Below are 21,253 nucleotides of genomic sequence, written 5' to 3'. Positions count from 1 at the left end.
ACATGCAATTCTACCCCCGGTTGTATAATGGCCTATGTCAAAAGTGTGACTCTTTTGTTGAGTTTTTTGTGTTTCCTGAAAAACCTGAAAAAATGACTTAGGCCATTATTTTAAGAGGGTGTCGATATGCAACAATCACGATAAGTGTGTTTTGTCCTTAATGCTGGTAAATTCACAACCAGGATAGTATCTTTGACCTACTAAGGTTCTCCAAACAAGCGCAGACCACAGTCATTACTCAAAAAATAAAATTTGAGAGGCTGCCTGGTAGAAAGATGGAATAATTAATATTTTACATGTGCAGTATCTTTCATTACTTTGTAATAGTACATTATAGAGATCACAATCATGTGTTAACCCACAGGTGAATGCTTTCATGTCAGAACACCACACTAAAAATGACACAAAAAGAGGACAATTTGTTTGAAGGTTTATTTTCTACATGATGATATTTATTACTCATTGGTCATCTCCCCTATTTTTATAGAATATCTGGAACAATTTGTTCCTGTAGGCTTGGTTCAGGAAGAAATACATAACAGGGTCCAGTATACCACTGACACAGGTAAGTGCAGATGTGATCTTATTGGCTCTTCTCAGCGACTCATGGCTTGTTGCAGTCATATTGCCATGACTTTGAATTTCAATATAGATAACCCGGCTGACATGGTAGGGAACAAATGCAACAAGGAAGTTCAGCACAATGAGGATGATCATTTTTATGGCTTTGTCTTTCACTGGTCGTTCTACTTGTTGCTTGACTTTCCTTAGTTTCAGCAGAATCAGTATGTACGAAACCATTATGGTGGTGAGGGGAATAACAAATGCCACAATAGTGGAAACCAAAGCAGTGGAAGATGTCTTTTCTAAGTACAGCTTGTTGCAGATGCCAGTTGAGTTGTTGGTCACATTCTTAGAAAAAAGTGTAGGACTCATAGACACAATAACTGTCCCCCATAGAATGCCAACAGCTACATTTGCATATTTAGCCTTCCTAACTGACTGTGATGTTAGAGGTAGAACCACAGCCAGAAATCTGTCCAGGCTGATCAGACTCATTAAGTAGAGACTGCAGTACATGTTCAGATAAAACAGGAAGCCTGATAGTTGACAGATAACGTGCCCAAGGGGCCAGTGGCTGTCAGAAATGTGGTAAACTATTCGCATTGGTAAAATGAGGATATAAGAAATGTCTGCTATAGAAAGGTGCCTCAAGAAGACCTTCGATGGAGACGTGCTGTCCTGGTGAAAGAAGGCCCACAGCGCCAAAGCATTCCCTGGCACAGCGATGATGAAAATCAGGATGTAAAATGTAGAAAAGACAATGTTCTCTTGGTGGGAGTCACTGCCATAGAAGCCCTGTATCTCCTCCTCAGAGATATTCATAATTGATGTATAGCAGATCAGCCTGGTGCAGCAAATAACAGACACAAATAACCTGTTATGATGATTGAAAGCGATTATAGCCTCCAGTCAAATGACATTTGGATGATTCACCAAATCATACATTGTTTTATCAAAACAAAAGTAAGAATGCAAGGTGTGCATGTGACAACCAGATGACTTGATTGATGTGAGAACCCACATCAAACCACACGCAAAACCATGTGTGAGTGACGGTTGTTAAATTAGAAACAGGAAGTGTCCTTCAAAGACTGTAACCACGGTTGCAGAAAACACCATAAAAAACATTAACTACAGCTAAACATCTTCCAAGGAATTAAAAAAAAAAAGTTTAGCATTTTATTCTAAGGTTTGGTAAGATAGTTTAAAAGGTGAAAAAAAGAAATCAGTCATAAAACAAATCACATTCATAATATAAACATAACACGTTTTTGAATCAAGTGACGTAAATTTGTGTTCAAATAAAATGTTAAAAATTGGGTTTTCGCCTTTTATAGCAAACAAGAACTGGTAGTTGTATCCACCATCCAGTGCATCTGGTTAAATGTATTGACACTACCCCAAAACACCACTTAATGGCTTTAAAATCTGATTACAAACAAAGACACAGGACTTTCAAAAGATGATTCAAGTGCTCCATGGCTGCTCTGTAAAATAAATTAGTGTTTTAGGTAGTTTAAGCAATAAAATGTATAAGCTACACGCTTAAGCATGATTTGTAGTTAAAGCGCCACTAATTTGTACTAAACTAATATCTTATAAATCATGTAATCAAATGCAAGATTGTAAAAGTAAATTTTGACCATAAATCTTGGCCCTCATCTCTGCGTCAATAATAATTACTAATATCCTTACCTGTAATTGTAGAGCCACAGAATTCAACTGTATAGTTAGATTCAGAAATGAGTGTGACAATAGGAGACAGGTAGAAGTGGAAGTGAGAACTGCCGTTTTGTGTGGCGCCTCTCCACTTTCGTATTTATACACACAATAACACACGCACACACACACGCACACACACACACACACACACACACACACACACACACACACACACACACACACAGGGGAAACCAGAGACAAGAAATTAAAACATTGAAGCTCAATGCCTTACAAGCATGCAAGTCTTTATTTTTGCTACTCCAACACAGTTTTATCTTTACCACATTGCTCCTTTATAGTATGATTTAAAGCTTTACAAAAAGGAGGAGAAAACCAAATATTTACAAAAATCTATCTGTGCAAACACAATTCTTCTTTTACACCACTCTCCTAAAGTATTTGAAAGGCATGCATACAAATAAACTTTGGTATGTTAACAAAACTACTTATTTCCTTAGTAGAAGCATCTATGTACACATGGTAGAACTGATTCATTACTTTTGTTTTTAGTACAGTTTATATTTAGACAACAATACATGTTAACTTAAAAAAACACAACCAGCAGTGTATACACCGTGGTCAACACTTCAGCCATCACACCAAGAGAGTGCATGTAAATTTCCCAAAATCTTGTGACTGGGTTAGGCTTGAAGTGAGTCATTGTAAAACAACTTTGGCAAAGAGGCACACTAAAATGAAAACTTGTATTATTCATGATACTTGTTTTACATCTCTGTAAAAGAAATTGGCAGTTCATATGGGTGAGAAATGAGAAAATACTCTCAGAAAACAGAATTTCAGAATGAGTTCAACTTTAAAATGTCTGTATACATTATGTATACACTCATAAAAGGCATTTACAAGACTGCTGAATATCTGGCAACACAAGAAATATAGAAGATTAAATATACTATGGTTATTCAATCTCTGGTTTGAAAAATAAAACACAATTTTTACATGGTACTTTGTGATTGTACATCAACTCTATATTCCCTATTCATAGCTACAGCAAGAAAAATAGATTTTCAACACCACGAAAGCCTTCCACTTCAACTACAAAGTGGTAACACTAAATAGTTTTTAGTTCCATTGTAAAATCTTTTACGAGAGCATCTGTTACACTTTCAAGAGAGAATCAAAATCCATGTAAGTATGATCCAAAATTTGAAAATGCAACTCAAAAGGAGATAAAAGCATCGGTGTGAGAATGCCAGTGTCAAATAAAACATGAATTGGGCGAGCGAGTGCATCACATAATACTTTTACAAAAACTCTCAAAAATAGAAAAAAAAAAACAAAACAAAAAAAACAACAAAACAAAATTATATAAAAGAAAACATGACCAAGTCTACCTGCTATGCAGTAAAGCCAGCGGGGCGATAATGGGGCTAAGTAGTGTCCTTAGCTGCTGTGGATGTTGGGATGCAGGATTTGCCGCTGCTGCCGTTGTGGGACCTGTAGCTGGTGAAGCTGGGGGTGTGTATGGTGCGGATGCTCTTTCCACCTGGGCCCAAAGGTGTGGGCGACAGAGGGGAGGGGGAGGAGGAGGAGGATGAGGAGGAGGAGGAGGAGAATGAAGAGGAGGAGGAGTGCACTCGACCATTCTGAGTCTGCGAGGAGAACGAGAGAGCTTTACCTGTGTGCTGTGAGGGTGTGGGGAGTTTGAGGGATCCATTAGACAAGGAGGGGATGTGGGAGGAGGGTAGGGAACCGGAACGAGGAGTATGAGAGGACAGGATGGAGGACTTTGTCAAAGAGGAGGAGGAGGAAGAGGAAGGGTTAATGGGATTAGTAGCATCTGAGTTTTGTGCAGACTGGGAGCTGCCTTTAGTAGAGCTAGGATAAAAAGCAGGGATTTTAGAGATGGGTATAGTAGGGGAAGTAGTTTTATGATCCCCTCCCACTCTTTTAGCACTTCCGTTAGCCTGCAAACAGAGATGCCAAAACAGATACTGGTTGTCAAAATAGAAATCTGGTCAAATAATACATATAAAAAGCAAGACGATGTTAAATAAAACTACAAGTTAATCACAGAGAAACACGCTATGACTACACAAACATTAATATTACTATGACACAACTAAAAGACACCAAAAACAACATATACAGAAGCTGTTTCCACTAGGTTACATGAAAGGTGAGACACACTGAACTGAGAGACATGTTACCAAGAAACAGAACACTGCAAAGGTTAGACAGTGCGTTGGCAGACAGGAGGGGCATCTGGACAGACTGCCTGTGTGTTAGAGGAGTTGTTAGGTTTTTATGAAGGGGCTGTGGGTGGGGGGGGGAGTTCAGAAGGTAGAGCTGCATAGGAGGGCTGGAGAGAGTCAGATATCAGGGTTAGGAGTTTTGAAGAGTGAGAGCAGACAGGGAAAACTTGGGGCAGTATTCCAAGATGGTGAGTTGTGCCGATGTCTTGAGGGTAAGGAAATATATCACCGTGAGGTTAAGAAGCTATGCAGTGATGTTGGGTTTGAGCAGAGGTGCATTGTGAGAAGGGAGGAGCATAGCCAAAAAGTCAGTTAGGTTTGTGTTTTAACATAGCCGTAAGCATCCTGGGAACACTGTTTAGGAACTCAGCTGTGATGGGAATTGGAGATGTGATGACAACTCAGATGATGAGGGGATAGGATTCCACTTTTCTTTGCCATTTTTCCTTTTTTTTTTTTTCTCCTTTTTTTTTTTTGTTAAGTCACCAACACAGTGAAGACCATGAGCAGTGTGGACATGCAGAAGCATACAGTACAGTGATGTTATGGGGTAACAGTCAAAAGTCAAACATGCCTTCTTGTCAGAGCAGACTCGAGAGAAACATTAACAGATCCACAGTCGCCACCGTGGTGACTTTATTTTTTTTTCAAAACACTTGAAATCTCACAGCTTTGGTAGTCTTTTTCCCCCTTATAATACATGCCTCATGTTTTCGATCCCTATATATTCGTTTCCTACAGTCTCTGGTAAGGCCCTACAGTAAAACTACCTGTCGGAACTGCCTCTGAGCGTCCTGCAGTTTTTGCTGTTTTCCTGCTTTGTCAGTAGTACCCGGCGACTGCCTGGACTTCGCAGACAAAGGGACGGGCATCCGACTAGTGGGGGAAGCGACACTGGTGTTCTGCAAGGGGATCCAAACGAAAAACAAAACAAGAAATAAAACAAAAGAAGGGAAAAAAAACACACACCATATAGGAAGTATGAAAAATCAAGGCACTAACAGGTAAAAACAACCTGTTCATTCAACACCTCAATGATCAACACCAGTGAAAGATCATGCACCCCCTGGGACCATAAATCATCAAGTCAATATACATAGTACATGCAGTCAAGAATAAGGAAAACATCAGAGATTAATCATCATGTGAGTGTCTTTGATGATGAATTTGCCACTTGCTGAAAACCTCAGAGTTTTAGCAATGAACTGAAGGAGAAAGATGGTAGCCAGGAACCCAACAAAATGCCACCCCCAATCATGTCACCATGATTTCACAGATGGAGAAAGCTAAGGGGGACATTTCCGACATTTCCAAGCACCTGTGGAGCGGATTAATGATTCTGTAATTTCAGTGGTTAGGGTTGGAGTGAAGGTAGGTTGGAAAAAGAAGGACCCAAAGCCTCCCGGAGCAACAAAAGCTAGAGAGAGACCTGTTGTACGGTGCTGGGGGCACTGGGGACAGTGGCTGTGGAGGTGGTGGTAGTGGTGGTAGTAGTAGGGATGACTACAGGGCGAGGAAGGAGCTGTGGTTTAGTCTTCTTCTGCAAGGAACTTTTGCTGGGTACCTTAGGGCCTGACCCTCTGGAAGTAGGGAGAGAGGAAGACCTCTTCAGTCCCACTCCTTCTGGGCTTTTCCCATTCCCTGCTTTAGCCTCCTCCATAGAGACTGGCTCATCGGGGGAGCGTGGTCCCATCTCACTAATAGTGGTCTCCAGCTGCTTGATGGTCTGCTCCAGGCTGTCCAGTGTCTTGTAGGTGTTCTTCCGGATCTCATCTGTCCTGCAGTGGGACTCGGAGTTCTGCCTCTTTAACACGGCCGAGCTTGTTGCCTTCTGGGTGTCCGCTAAAGATTTTGAACGCGCAATCTCAAATCTCTTTGCTTCTTTGTGCTGCCTGACAGTACCGTCGGATTCCTCCTCGTCTTCATACACAACAACCTGTAGAGTCTTCTTGCCTGACTTGGAGCCCGTACGAATCGCCTGGGTCAATGCCGCGAACTGTTTCTTAGGGAACTTAAACTTGAACTTCTTCTTACTGTCCTGCTTGGCGTCTCCATTCGACTCCAAGTTTATTCCACTGTCCGTTAGTTCAGATACTGAAGACGAAGATGAGGATGATAAGCTGACATGATCAGCACTGCCCTGTGAAGAGCCAACCTTTTTGCCATCAACGGTTTCGGTCCCTTCAGCTTTTACCTGCAGCCCACCACTCCTCTCTGTGTCTGACTCCTCACTCTCCTCCTCAATGCGCTCTTCTGCGAGCATCCTATCCAGTTCCTCCTCACATTCAAATATGGTCGACAGGCGCTTGTAAGCTGAACGGATGTCCATGGGCTCATCAAAAATGATGATGACGGGCTTCTTGTTGAAGCCATTATCCTGCGGCACAGAGGGACTCGCTGTGGCGTTCCCACGGTTTGCGGCACCACCTACAGTGACCGTCTGCACACTTCCTTTCTTGGCATTGACAAGTTCCTGGTACTCACCACACGATAGGGCCTGAACCTTGCTGTTCGTGATCATAAATGCTATGTTGTCCGGGGGCGGAGGTGCCTCTTCTCCAGGTAGATCGGGACTAAGACTGGCCCCCTCATTATCATCCGCACAGTTAGATTTAGGTGGATCACTGTTCTCACTAGGAGCGTTGTTAGTTGGGGCAACAGAACCTTTAGGCACCTCTTTTACAACACTGGTTGTCGTGGTTTCCATAGGCTTGGATATTATATTCTTACTGGACGAAACGTGCTCCTGGATGATTTTACTTTTCTTTTCAGTGTTAATTTTGTTGAGGATTTTTCCCTTCTCCATTTCTGCCCTGGTCTTCAAAGATTCGGAACGTTTAACTTGCTTCTTCGGCAGTTTTAATCCATTCAGTCCCGCAGGCTTAGGTGATATAGGTGGGGGAGATTTGGGTGGCGGAGACTGTGGCTGCTGCTGCTGCTGCTGCTGTTCCTGGCTTGGAGAATTGTCATTAACATTGACATTTGACACCTGTGTTGGAGGTTGTGTGGGCTCTTGGTGTTCGGGGGTTTCCTCCGTTCCTGACGGGGGTGGATGATCTTTAGGAATCTGGCCAGTCACATAGTATATGACCTGTGATTGTGAAATTAAATCAGATAGTTATTATTCAAAAAACTTCCACACTCTAGGATATAAACTAAATATACATGAATATAGTGTCAATGATCAAAAGGCACACATACCCCTTGGCTCTGTCGCATAGTAGTATTCCCATTTTCATCTGTGTCTGGATCTTTATCCACTCGACTGGGCTCTGAGCTCTGCTAGGACAGTGCGTGAGGGAATAATATTACTGTGCAACTGGTGTGCCAGGTTGCTGTGGATTAACTGTGATTTCACATACATGACTGTTGTAGCATCCATGATAGGGCAATTACCTTGTATAAGACAACAGTAAAATATTTACAGAATTTACTGCTCAGATTTACTTCAGTTTCATAGTGCATGAGATCACTTTTAAATGCTGTTCGGATATAAATGCCGTATATCAACGTGCATGCAGGGCAAATATATAGATTCAGCTTTTTAAAAGCTAGTACTATAAGCTTTTATTTCGTTATTCAAAGCTAAACCCTGCCTGTTCAGCCTTTAGTTTTTGCACATGCCAAAGCTGTTTTTATTTGTCTCTGGTCTCTACAGTTTATTCTAAATACATCCTATTTCCTTGTTCAGGCGGTATTCACTACTGATATGCAAATGACTTCTCATACTATTTTTATCTCTGTGAAATATCTTGGTCAACAGTCATTGCGAAATTACTGAAAAGTGCCATCTTTAATGTTTTATTATTTACAGTAGCTACTACCACTCTAATTCCTACTCAGACAGTTATATGACATGTTTTAAAAGCTTGGCTGTAATTTAGTCAAATTAGTTGCACTTGAACATACCTGCCCTCTTTTGTCATATATATAAAAAAAAACATTATTTATTGTTTAACCTAAATGTTAAAAAATTAAAGGGCTGTGTTGGTTATATAGGTGTAAAGCTGGGAAAGCAAATTGAGGTAAAGTTGTGCAAAGACAAAGAGAAACAGAGAAGTAATTCTCCAGAAAAGTACAAGTGAGGGAGAGGAGCATGCAAAGTGGCCAGACTGACCTCTAGTGAACCAAGTCTGCAAAAACAGGTTGTGTCCACAAAGTGAGTTTTGACTACGATGTTTCTCTCAATTGTCAATCTTTTTAAGAAATATCTGTTCTGTTGATTTTGTATGAAGACATGTCATTAAAGAAAGACACAAGACGATTTAATTGCCTGTAGAATACAGTGCCGAGGTCTTTATTGATTTGGAGAAAATGACAAGTGATAATTAAATCAGTGGCAAAACACATCATTGTCTGGTCCAGACGCACAAAAGACACAGCATCTTTTCAGAGGCTTCATTTTATGCAGACTTAATCCTGAAAATTCAAGCTGTGATATCCGGCAGAATCAAAAGAGGGAAGGAAAACGAGGCGGTAAGGAAAGGAGCTTTTTGGAGGCGGCTGTTACAGGTTTCTCTCGAGCCAAAGCAAGGGTGCAAGAGTTGTAGAAGGGTTAAGATACAGCCATCGATTGTATCAGACAGTTGGCAGAGGCAGGCAGTTAGCTGGGTAGCTGCACGGCGATGTATATTTTACCTTTTTCTCTTTGAGGGGCAACATGGCCCCTGGTCTTAGTTCTCTGATTTGCGGTTCAATTCGAGTGGTGGGCTCTACCAAATTTTTCACCCCTACATCCTTAACTGTGCACTTCTGGAAAACCTGAAGAGTGGGGAAAAGTGAAGGGGGTTGGGGGGTGGGGACAAGGATTTTGGGGAGGGAAGGAGTTTGAGAGTCTTCACCACGGCCACAACTATAAAACCCCACACCTGACAAAATTAGATTTCAAATGGCAGCTGTCAGTGGCCATCCTTTGCCACTACTGAGGAAGTCAGCAACCATGGGAAGAAATGATAGGCAACCCACTCCCACAAAGCAGAATGCGGCAAAATCAAGGACACCTGAATAGACCCATCAACTGTGTGTGTTTGGGGGAGTGTTTGTGGAAGTGATTGAGTGTACAGGTGCATCTAACCTGGAGCTCTGCCATGATCTTGTCCCCTTCATCCTCCTCTTCTCTGGTAACAGAAGCAGTAACAGGGGGAGGAGTAGCGGGCTTCGGCTTGGTCTCTGGTGGAACCTTGGGCTGGGTGGGCTTGGGCTGGGGAGTGGGAGGCGGGACCTCCTCTTCACCCTCCTGTAAGAAGTGATGTCATTGATACCATTCTCACATCTGCATCATAAGCTGCAGCTGCTGTTCCACTAAATTTCACACACATTACAGAACTGACCTGAGCCGAGACGGACTCCTTCCTGCTGGTGTAGACCACCTCACCAGAGCGTGTGGTGGTCATGCCTGAGCTCGAGGTGGGGTAGGTCTTCCTTGGAGGAGGTGGTGGTGGTGGAGACTTGCTGGACTTTTCAGACCCATGCTTGGTAAAACCGTCAGTGGGCGCTGGCTTGGTGGCAGTCTTGGAGTGTCTCTCCAGAGCGGGCTTGGCTGGTTTCTCCGTCAAAGGCTTGGGAAGTTTTTCAGGCCCCTTTTTGGCTGGTTTGTCAGAGTCAGGCTCAGACTGGGGCTCTTCTGTCACACAGACCCATGAAGAAATAATTAAAAGTGTGTCCATATTTCTTTTTTTCTTTTTTTTAAATAACATTTGTGTTAGATTTGTACCTGAAGTTGCCTCCACAGGATTGTGGATGTCTGCTTGTTCTCCGCTGGCAGCAGGTGGCAGTGCTGGGTTCTCTTCTACCTCTAGACTGGGAATGCCCTTCATCATGTTGGCCTGGGCTTCTTGGAGGATCTTCTCAAACTCTTTTCCATCGTAGTGACCCATGTTCTGCCTTCTCTCTTCCCACTCCTTCTCTGCTGCCTACAAGTTGCAGAGAAGAACAAAGAAAGATAGAAAAATACAAATAGGTTTTCTGTTTCTGAGTTAGAAGAGTGAAGGAATGTTATTCCTGAGACAAAAAAACAAAACAAAACAAACTACAATAGTATAAAATGAAGCAGTTCAGAGTGGTTTGATATTTGCAGGATGCTAATGAGAGAGTTTGACCCTGGCCAGGTGACATAACATACCTCTATGGACATAGCTCTGTTTTTGCTCTTGTCATGACTGGTCTGCAGCTCCTCTATGACAAGATCCTGGTTGCCATTATTCACTGGGTTCCCATGTGCCTTCTTATGACGAGCGGGACTTGGTGGATCCGAGGACGCACCCTTGGGAGATTCTCGGCCTTGACTCTTGCTTGCGTTGGGACAGGGAACCTGAGTGGGGCTGGGGGTGAGCGGGGGACTGGGCTGAGCAGTCAGGGCTGCAGACTGCTGGGACTGCTGCATGTGGACTGGGGAGCTCTGGACATGATGGATGACCACTGGGGAGGAAGGCATCACCCCTGATTTGATGGTGGAGTTCTGGAGCTCCGGTGGGGCTGCGGTGGAGGTAGGCTGGACTGATATTGGGGGATCTTCAGCAGGGGTCTCTACTGCGGCTGCTGAAAGGCTGTTACCCACTGGGATATTAGCAGAAGGATCAGGGCCCCTTTGAGAACCCTCAGTGGCATGTCTGCAGAGAGAAGGGAAACACTTTGGATTACAAACCACATAGAAAACACTGAGTTTCTACATGGTTTTCCAAGAGAGTCATGGGGAGAGAGAGCGAGAGAAAAGGCTAGAGTGAGTGTGGTATCTGTGACATATTAAAATGGAAATGAGGTTCTGCAGTGTCCACCAAATTAATTCACTTATCGGTTCAGTGAAGGCGATGGAAGTAAATCAAACTGGACGCCGTACTCCTCTGTCCACACGGACTGACCTCTTTGATGGGATGAGGGCCGGCTTGCCAGTATAATCAAACAGTACAATCTCCCACATCTCAGACCTCTGTGAGAGGCTCTGCAGAGTGCTTTTTGTTTTCATCTCACTCTCAGCCACCACACCCTAGCGACCTCGTCTCCTGATCCCTACTTTATCTCCTTTGACATTTTTTTTTTTTTACCTTCTCAGACTGCTGAGTGTGTCAGTCAGGCTCTTGACCCTTTTCAGCATGCTGTCCAGTTTATGAGGCTCCTCCTTCAAAAACTTGACGGCTTCCACTTCCACCCTGAGCACGGCCCGCATCCTGGTTTGTAATGCCGGGAACTCTCCTGATGAAATACACACGGACAAACATGCATGCATTGCTTTCAATATTATCACTTATCTTCTTTCAGTGGAATTTTATGGTGCTCTGATCTTTCCGTGATATTCTACTACAAATTAATAATTAAATATTTATGTCCTTGTTTTACACTTCCTTGTTAGGTCTCATGTAATGGACTATTTTCCTCTTACTGTTTTTGCATACATATGACATCTTATTATTATTTACTTATTTCATATCGGAATATATCCTATAAAAATATTGATTGCCAAGAGCTCACTCTGTTAATTAAATAAGACAGTAACTTAGAAGAACCCATCTGATATGTGTGACACATTAGTTATTAGGAATTATTAGATTTAGATTTTCTCAGCAGTAATCGTATTCTCTCTAGTCTTACCTTTGAGCCCTGCCAGAGATTCTCCCACCTTCCTCAGAGTCACCGCTCCCTCTTCCACATCCTTCAGGGTCACCACTCTGTGTGTCGCTGCTGAGTCCTTCTGCAGAGAGCCGACATACTGCTCCAGCTCACTGCACAAACAGAACAAACCAAAACAAAACAAAAAATAAAAAAACAGCACAGTGGGAAGGACAAAGAGTTTAGAGCTTGAGAGAAACAAGTTTTTCAGTACAAAGAAAGTTGACTTTAAGGCAATGGAGAGAATATATCTGACTGACTTCTTCCCCCATGAAATAGATAATTATTTGTTATATTCACAGGATGAAACATTTTAATTAAACTTAAGGTTCTGTTTTTATTACTGATTTACTGACATTTATGTACCAGGGCGTATTTTTAATGTGGGGAAAAAGACAGAAAAAGAGACATTCACATAACTATTACTCTATACAAACACCAGGGGGCAGGACACAATCACTTATCCTAAAGATCATACAGTGTGGTTGGGCAAAGGTGAGAGCAGACTTAGGAATATTAACCATAAAAGTAAAAAAGAGAAAATTATAAATTGTAAAATATGTACAAGAATTAACACTGAGAGTAAACCTTCCCACTGTGCCCTGCACTTCCCTGTCTAAACAAAACTGCTCAGACTAGACTGGATTGGAACCGTGCCCGAAACCACAAATGTTTACATACTGAATGAGGGCTTATTTGTGACAGAGACACTTCCTCACAGAGAAAACATATCACGCAGCTTCGCATCCATCCCGGTGCTCGAGAAAACTGGCTACTCCGAGGGGAAATGTGCCGAACGATAACATTGTGTGCGGTGTGGGATTGCATGAGAGGGGCTAAAATGGTGTTTCATTGTGGCCAGGTACCCTTGAGAAACACTCTTTTATAGAAGTCCCCTAAAGGGAGTGGGAAAGGCAAGAAGGAGGCTGTGTGATAAATGCCCTGCTATGTTAAGGCCTGTTGGTAATGGGAATGATGATGGGAAAATTCCAGCTGACGAGAAAGGAAACAAAAACTAATTTTTTTTATCAAACCTCCCACAGACAAAAAGATACAGTATTTCATCATAATATACATCTCTGTGTGTCAGAGCATAAGAGTTTCACAGACGCTCTAATGAAGTACTTAAGATAGCATTTGTTTGATGAATCATCATCAATCATATTCTCTTTCATATGCGGTAAATTACTGTTATGGACTGAAACTGAAACCACACATGTGACTTAAGATGAGAATAGCTTGAAGCACTGTAGCTGTTGAGATAAAAACTGACTTGAGAGTAAGTTTGTGGATAAATGCTCAGTTTTTTTGTTCTGTGGAGGCTTTGTCACCATCATCAGTGCTCTCCACTGACAATAACAAACCATCCTATTTAAACCAGTTGCACAATTTAGTAGTGAGCCTTGTTGCTACAGTTATAAAATGTTTAAAAAAAAAAAAAAAAGGTGTCGTCATAGGTCATTCCTCTTGAGGGTGCAGTGCTTTTCACACCACATTCTCCTTAAAGCCAAGCAGCACTAATAACCTAAGACTTATTCAAAGTGCCAGCAGCCATGTTCTGCCAACTTACAACTGCGTACAGTAGATACCAAGGGTAACTGAGAGTTTAATCCACCTACTTCCGCCTTGTTAATTTCCCGGCCTCTATGATCTGCTATCATTGTGTTCATTGGAGCGTAAGTTCACCACTATCTAGCAAGACAACACTGTTTGACCTTGCCTGTAAACATCCAAATAAAATTACTGCTCCCTGTTGGCAAGAAGCTGCAAGTGAATTAAAATAGGAGCAGAGCAGTGAGTAATTACTCCACAGTTGAGTCCATTGTTCTAGACTGCTGTCTGTGAGAGGCAGGCACTGCTTGCCTGTATAAACCTGTGGGCTGTAATTTGGAGGGCGTTGGTTTGTCAAAGAGTTTAGGATTGAATAGCTCAGGTGAGCTGGTAAAAATGAAGCCTTTTGGGGATTTCCTATAAATGGAAGCCCCTTGACTGGAGCCACATGGGTGTGTACTGAATCAGCTTTAATTTTTGTCCAAGACTCTCATGAAAGGAATTAAAACCACTAACAGTAAACATTCAGTAATGAATGCAAACAACCACATCCACCCTGACATATGAAACATAACGCCTGTTGTGGAAGTAAATCAGTCAATTTTCGAACAGCCTTACCCGAGTTGTGTAAGGACACGCTCCTCCAGTCCCAAGTACTTGTGCCTGTCCTCTTCTACCAAAGTTCTCTGCCTCTGGACTGGGTCCTCGAGACGCCGCATGGCCTCTGCGAGTTTAACACTGATTTCCTGTTCTGCCCGCTTCAGCTGAACCCGTAATGCCTCCTGGTTCTGGAGCTGAACGGAAACACACAGTGGAATGTGATATTGCAGGACCCGCACTACCAAACCAACATGCAGAGCTTCTGAAATGTCATTCTGGTGCACACTCCCTCACATGCATGCACGCAGGTGGACATCTGAACAGACCGCCACATTTTAAATCAATTTAAAGGACATAGAGGTCTTGCCTGCAGCTGTCTCATCTGATGGAGTTGCATCCTGAGGTCAGAAACATTCTTCCTGAACTGCAGGAGGTTGACTTTGAGAGGAACTGAGCCCTTGTCTGATAGGGCTGCACTGCTTTTGGGAGCCAAGACTGGGGAACCACCTGGGCCAGGGAAAAAAAAAAACACAAAGTTGAAGTTTGTTTCCTGAAAAATATTACCCAAGTAATACATAAAACAAGAATATGTTCATTTATATGCACATGCTGAAACCTTAAGAACGCCTTGGAGACATCACAGGTCATAACAACTCGTATTGTTGCAGTAAAGCAGAAATTATACCTAAAATTATTGCACAGGCATGTCAAAAAAAGTAAAAGGATGATTCTCCCCTTAGAGGGAGTAGGGTGAGTTGCTCTTTTCCAAACCTCACTCCGTCATCCTGTCTGACTTTCCTCTACAAATTATTGGTTAGACTGTACACGTCTGCATACACATTTTCCCTGCTAACACACTGGTCTTAGTTAATGTTCCTAATGTTTAGTGATGACTGCCTGAACTCTCCCTCTCTCTGTGGTTTCCTTTTCCCTGCACAATAAGTAGAGATATACTGACACTCACATTGGCTGCACCTCTGAAATGTCTGTCAACCGATTTTTGACATTTCAGTCATCGCCAGAGATGGAGAAAAGGTTGAAACCATGGAAACCGAGGGAACTAATATTTGTGGTTTGGGCGCGAGGCCCCAAATGGTCAACAACAATAAATTTAATTCAGTCCACTTTCAGAAACTCCAGCATGAGCTTTGACTTAAATGCCTAGGGCATCTAAAAAGGAGGGGATAATCACCTAAATCAATCCAATCTAAATTTCCTCAGACTTCACCATTAAAGGGTCCACTGAAACTACAAAAGAATATTCTGCCACTTTGCCCTAGGAACAAGCTTTAACAGTTTTCTTGGGTACTATTTTATTCCAAGGTCTGAAAAGACATTAGTGTTGGATTTTGTTTTAACTGTCATTTTTCAAAGCCGTGAGCACTACAAATGAAATTTCAATATCACATTCACTGAAGTGGATTTGTGGCATAAATCTCAAAGATGGATATCTCAAAACATGGACAAAATAAAACCAAAACTATCTGCATGGCTGGATAGTGTGAAATATTTGTTTTGTGTTGAAGCAGTTCTTTAACCTCAGAGACATGAGGTCCATTAAAGAAGGTAGTGTCGCCACTGAGTAACACAATAGGTCAGGGAATGTTCAGAGTGCTATTTAAACTGCTGGGGCAGTAAAAGAACAAACCTTTGTCTTGATAATCCCAAAACTCTATTTGTTGCGTCTACCTGACAGCTGCCTAGACCTGAAGTACAGGTTACAATGCACACTGCTGGTTGCGCTTTATGCCTCCGGGACACAATGTCAATCTAAAGAAGTGCACTCTGTGTGGTAACGATGAGGAAAAATTTGAGGGATGGCCAAAAAATAAATAAACAGCGCCACTAATTTCTCACGTTTGATGTGGGGGCAGTCCGACCAGATCAAAGAGAACACAGTAACTTCTCTGACGTTTTGAAGATTCACTCAAGCACAACATGACATGTAAATCCCTCTGAGTGCTGCACATGAGGTTAGTCATGAGACACGAGATTAACTCTCAAGACACATAAATAGCGTCGTGTTTTCTCGCTGCCACTGGTGAGTTTGCAGATCTTTTTTTATCAAACCTAGATCTAGCCGGAGACCGCTGCAGAGCGGAGATTGAATCGCTGAATCATCTTGGCAGGCTTGAGAACTAATAGCGCCTTGTTTTAAGAAGTGCTTTGAGGGGTTTGTGTTAGCTCTGCTGGCTCTTGTCTCTTAACTCCTATTAAACTGAATGTACGGGGGGGGGGGGCATTTTGAGGAAATATGAACCGATGACAAGCAAAGAAGCCTGACTTTGTTTTCCCTCCCTCCAACACTGCTCATTGCGGACTGTTGACTGACACTGCTGTGCAAGGCTTGACTGCACAAGACATTATGGCGCTTAAACTATTATTAAAAAAAAAAAAAAGTAATGAAATTGCACAGAATAACACTGATACTAACCTGAGCTATGTGCGCTGTGGGCTGGAGATGATGTCTTTGGTGGTCTCTCACTGCAGCCACAGAAAAATTCATAAGGGCAGGATTTTGAAAGTGAAAAAACAGCATTTTTTGCACACTTTAGATCAACAGGTTAGTATTAGTAAGAACAAACACATTACAACCAAGTATGATGGGAAAGAGTGACAAAACCAGAGAGGTTAAAATGATGTTAATGATGTTAACAAGCTTCATCACAGGAACGTACAAATTCACTGCAGTCACAGACCCTTTAACTGTCGAGCAAACATTAACACAAGGTCTCCACAGTGAAGATCAAAATGCAAAGAGTTGAAATGCAGCCAGATAAACCATACATAGTGGCCTTTTATCTAAAGAGCAAATCATTTCAATATCAGATTCACAGCCTAACTTATTTCCTCTTCACCAGATGCTATTTAACCTGTTTGATATCGCCATTATAGAAGGGATGCTTTATCTTTCCTCCTCTGGCTGGAGCGCCAGGCTTTTCATTTGAAATTTCCCCTGATGCCTCACTCTGTCCTATACTGTGATTGCTTACCTTAGAGGCTCCTTGGTGCCACTAGTGTTTGGCCCCTTTAAAAGTGCATGCTGAACAAGACCAGTCAAGCTGGCAATCTGTTGCTCCATAGCCTTCATTCGCTCTCTGCAGAAACATCAGAAAATTCTACTTTCAACACTGAGGCCTAGTGGAAGTCACAGCTGCCACTCGAGCAAACATTCGCTCAGAATGGAAATGGGGTCTGTAACAGAATAATTAATTTTTTTTGATTACTTGACCATAAATCTTTTTTGTTATTCTGTGGGTGGATTACACAGCTGATATTTGTTTTGCAACTGATTAGCAATTAGTCATTATTGCCTTTGGTCAAATAAATAGTTTCTCAATTCCAGCAGTGCAACCGCACTTGACTAAGTCTCTAAACAAAAAGAAAAAGCTTGAGTCCAAACTTGAGCTTGAGGTTGACAGTGAGGATGCTTAAGTCATATTCATTTTTTCTTTTCTTTTCTTTTTTTTTAAATAACACAACAGTGTGTTATAAAAAATACACAGCCTTAAGACAGCCAAACACCTGAGAGGTGAGGAGGGGACCTTACTGAGATTGCTTGGTAAACCTAGAGGTTGGAAAAGGGAACAACTTTAGTTTTCAGATGTCATCATTTATCTTGAGGAAAGACACAGGGAGGTGGGGGGGGGGCGGGTCCTGTGGTTTTAGCTGAGCTATAGACAATAGTGAGACACAAGGCCTATGTGAACACAGCAATGCCTAACCTCAGTGTCATACAGCATATCTCACATGAATACATTCTATGACAGCAAGCGAGAGCACTGGATGTTTATTTTGAAAGCGCTTTTCCCATTCAAATTCCTCCGTTCTTTTGCCAGATTCTTAGGGCATTTCTAATAGGGGGGGGGCTGCCCAGGTGGTCCAGCCTGATCTGTTTGACTGATTGGGCCATTTCAAATACTTATTCGACCTGGTCAATATTTTCTTTGGTATTCCAAGGTATGCACATAAACCCTGTAACGTCCCTGTTGTTCAAACCACATTTGCCTGGGTAAGTGGCGAGCACCCCTCTTTCCCTCTGCCTATGTTTATGTGAGACAAACCTAAACCCAGGTACCAAAATGAATACTGGATTATCCAAACTGAATAGACTCTACAGAGGGATTTTTGTGCAATAGTCACAGAGTAACAGAAACATTTACAATGGGCTAATGGGGTTTTCAGATACTATCCTGTTTCAGTGTCTGGGTCTATACGCTCTAGAATAATTAACATCGTGAGCTTCCAGAGTTTAAATAGAGACTGTGAAAACAATGGTCAGATATCAGAACTGGTTATATAAACAAACCAAACTGGTGCATAATCATGTGCATTAGTCCGTTGTACTTAATGTGCAGATCATGGCGCTTAGGACAGTGAGAGGGCAGGTTATATTCTTATCTTCAGTCATGAATGATGAAACAGTCAGAGCCAGGGATTGAAAATCAGTCGCTCATGGTTAGGGTGAAACTGGGATGCAGAGTTAGTCCATGCTCCCATGCAAGGTCTTAATCCTTATTCGAACAATCCAACCAGCCTATTTCATACCATGTCCAGACCCCTGAGCCTTACCGTGTCTGATGGTCATTGGCAGGTGGAATGGGCCCCTGGAGATGACCTGGCAGGTCTGAAACCACAGGTGATCCCATGTTGTTCCGAGGCTTGGTCCCCGTTACTTCCTCCTTCCTGAAGGACTGGCGCACTGGTGAGCTTCTCTCCATGGTAACTCCATGAGGTGGAACGCCATGAGGAGGCCCGCCATGGATGTCAATCATCCGTACCTCAGCCATCCGGTGAGGGGATGGGGGAGGAGTCTTGGAGCCCAGAGTAGGCAGCTGGCTGTTTCTGGACTTCTGCCTGTACAGAGAGGGGTGATCCATAGTGTCTGTGGGACTGGGCCCACTGTAAGAGCCTGTGGAGCGGATGGAGGCACGGTGAAATCCCCCCATACCATGCTCTGGACCATCAAGCCCAGGGTTGGGGTGCGGTCCATGGGCGGTAGCCATGCTCATCCGTCCCTCCTGGAGCAGGTATGGATCTGCATACAACCCCTCATTTCCCCTGCTCAGACTGTGGCTCTTCCCCCCCATGTCCTCATCTGGCTTGACGTCCCGTCTCTCCAGGATGGCGCTGGGACAGGGCGAGATGGAGCGCGCTGGAGGGTTGGCATTAGACAGTCGGTCCCTTGGGATGGTGGCGCTGCCAGGTATGGAGCCCTGCCGTGGGCCAAATGGGATTCTGGAGGGGGACGGGGGCATGGAGTGGGGGGATGGGGGGAGTGTACCCTGCAATGGATGATGTGTTGGGGGACCCATGGGGGGTTGTCTCAGAGGGTGCTGTCCATCACTGTGCATCTAGACAATTACAAAAGCATATACACATATTTTTAACATTTACAAACATAACTGGATTTATTACTACTTCAAATACTGCAATTCCCTTATCTTGAGGATTAGTCAATACACCAGACTGCATAGTTGTTCCTGCTTGAGAGCTCTAGCAACTGTTTATTTTGTATATATCCTGTATTTCTGGACTGCAGTTGCCCTTGAAACAAAAACATCCATCCAACTCAGTTTACACTGTTGCTTTTCAAAGGAAATACACTGTCAGCAAATTTTCCAGAAGCAGAAAATAGTTACTTGCACTGCTACTATCCCCGGGTACACATAGCATTTCACTCAAAGTCCTGGTTATTATACCCACAGGCTTCTATAAAACAATATTACAACGTATGAACACAAGGTTCTTGTCTGTAGTTTTTTTTATCAGGGTCTCTGGGAAGATGAATTGCTCTCTTTCTCGCTTTCTAAAAGTTTTCATGTGCACCTCCCGGGCTAAAAGGTAGCTGGTTCATTTGCAACAAGATCTGTCTGGCATCGTCTAATTAAACAGTCAGCTTATCTGCGCCACTGTTCTTTAGCCACACTACCAATGAAAGACCTTTGAAGGCTAATGTACAATAAACCTAACCTCATTTAACTAGAGTGGCTTTCCGGGTTAAGGGAAATGATAAAACTACAAAAAGGAGGCTAATGTAGGAAGGAAGTTAGGTTAATGTGGTCAGTTTCTCTACTTGTGCTATTGTTACATTATACCACTATGCTTCTGTTTTTTCATTGACCATTATTTTACTACTGTCACTTGTGGGCATCTGCATTAGCAATATATCACAGGTCTAAATTAGTTAGTTAAGACTTCTGGAAAAGAAAAGAAAAACAAACCTGACTGCAATATAGTGAGTTTAGCTTGAGGTAATTCTCCATAGAAGTAAACATGTGCCTGAAATGTAGTGTGTAAACAGAGAAATAACCTGTGGGTATGTATTGTGCTGGATATGATAGACACTGTGCTGAGGAGTGTCACATGCAGGGACAAATCCAATCCATCTTCCTTCCTGTCTAACACTCTATTCCTGTCAAACAAACAAACTATTGTTCCTTCAAGGTATGAGTCATGAGTTACACCTACATGAGAAGACAAGTCAAAACACAATGCAAAGTTCTTTCAGAAACTTCTGGTACAGTTTTTGACACTGTGCTTTTTCAGTCTCCATGTAGTTTTTTTTCCTGGTGCCGACACAGATTAATACAATGAAGAGAACAATAAAGTGGGTGTGACACTTGTGTGTGTGTGTGTGTGTGTGAGTGAGTAGGTGTGTGTGTATGTGCGGGAAAACAACAACTGCTCAAAGTGTACCGTAACAAAGGGCTCAGGCTTGGCTGTGGTAACAAAGGAAAAACAAAAAAACGAAACTTGCTGGCAATGAAAGCGCACACAGCCCATAATAAACACAACAGCAACAAGTCTGACCAAGCAGCAAAACATGTAATAGGAAATTTGAGAAGCCCCACAGCTGCCATCATCAGCAGACCATCATCAAACCCTAATGACTTTCACTATCAAAGGTGCTTACACACAAAAAAAAAGAAAAAAAAGAAGAAGATAAGTCTTCCTATTGTGCAGCAATTCCTGCAAAGCACCACATAACATCTCTGACT

The 21,253-nt window shown here is 42.6% G+C and overlaps 2 protein-coding genes across 18 annotated transcripts in view; both read right to left on the bottom strand.

Moving 5' to 3' along the window:
- Window positions 1–418: 418 nt before the first annotated feature.
- Window positions 419–2,430, bottom strand: LOC111665135 (uracil nucleotide/cysteinyl leukotriene receptor). Its single transcript, XM_023420001.2, has 2 exons — window positions 2,260–2,430; window positions 419–1,408 (listed from the first exon to the last, which is right to left on the bottom strand). Exon 2 carries the CDS (start codon window positions 1,384–1,386, stop codon window positions 460–462), a length of 927 nt encoding a protein of 308 aa, XP_023275769.1. The 5' UTR covers window positions 1,387–1,408; window positions 2,260–2,430; the 3' UTR covers window positions 419–459.
- A 69-nt stretch (window positions 2,431–2,499) lies between these two features.
- The window catches only part of kiaa1217 (KIAA1217 ortholog), a 109,890-nt gene continuing 91,136 nt past the window's right edge, over window positions 2,500–21,253 (bottom strand). For 8 of the 17 annotated variants that reach the window (XM_087177653.1, XM_087177645.1, XM_087177648.1 and 5 more), the window contains 16 exons: window positions 18,825–19,606; window positions 17,246–17,350; window positions 16,687–16,736; window positions 14,620–14,759; window positions 14,271–14,446; window positions 12,084–12,214; window positions 11,540–11,687; window positions 10,621–11,107; window positions 10,213–10,411; window positions 9,830–10,122; window positions 9,574–9,735; window positions 9,138–9,260; window positions 7,701–7,781; window positions 5,929–7,590; window positions 5,270–5,401; window positions 2,500–4,211 (listed from right to left, as the gene is read on the bottom strand). In XM_087177653.1, coding sequence (XP_087033779.1) covers window positions 3,675–4,211; window positions 5,270–5,401; window positions 5,929–7,590; window positions 7,701–7,781; window positions 9,138–9,260; window positions 9,574–9,735; window positions 9,830–10,122; window positions 10,213–10,411; window positions 10,621–11,107; window positions 11,540–11,687; window positions 12,084–12,214; window positions 14,271–14,446; window positions 14,620–14,759; window positions 16,687–16,736; window positions 17,246–17,350; window positions 18,825–19,606 — 5,208 coding nt within the window. In that variant the 3' untranslated portion in view covers window positions 2,500–3,674. The remainder of the gene's footprint in view (window positions 4,212–5,269; window positions 5,402–5,928; window positions 7,591–7,700; window positions 7,782–9,137; window positions 9,261–9,573; window positions 9,736–9,829; window positions 10,123–10,212; window positions 10,412–10,620; window positions 11,108–11,539; window positions 11,688–12,083; window positions 12,215–14,270; window positions 14,447–14,619; window positions 14,760–16,686; window positions 16,737–17,245; window positions 17,351–18,824; window positions 19,607–21,253) is intronic. The other 9 variants (XM_087177647.1, XM_087177649.1, XM_087177654.1 and 6 more) reach the window with 8 other exon arrangements.

The sequence above is a fragment of the Seriola lalandi genome, unplaced genomic scaffold, assembly GCF_002814215.2.
Source record: "Seriola lalandi dorsalis isolate HSWRI2012SDOR001 ecotype SW California unplaced genomic scaffold, Sedor1 jcf7180002054616, whole genome shotgun sequence".
Lineage (NCBI taxonomy): Eukaryota > Metazoa > Chordata > Actinopteri > Carangiformes > Carangidae > Seriola > Seriola lalandi.
The sequence above is the reverse complement of the archived record's forward strand: the minus strand, read 5'-3'. Positions and strand labels throughout refer to the sequence as shown.

Coding starts and splice junctions, on each gene's coding strand:
- LOC111665135 (XM_023420001.2), bottom strand. CDS start 1,386: ATGAATATCTCTGAGGAGGAGATACAGGGCTTCTATGGCAGTGACTCC.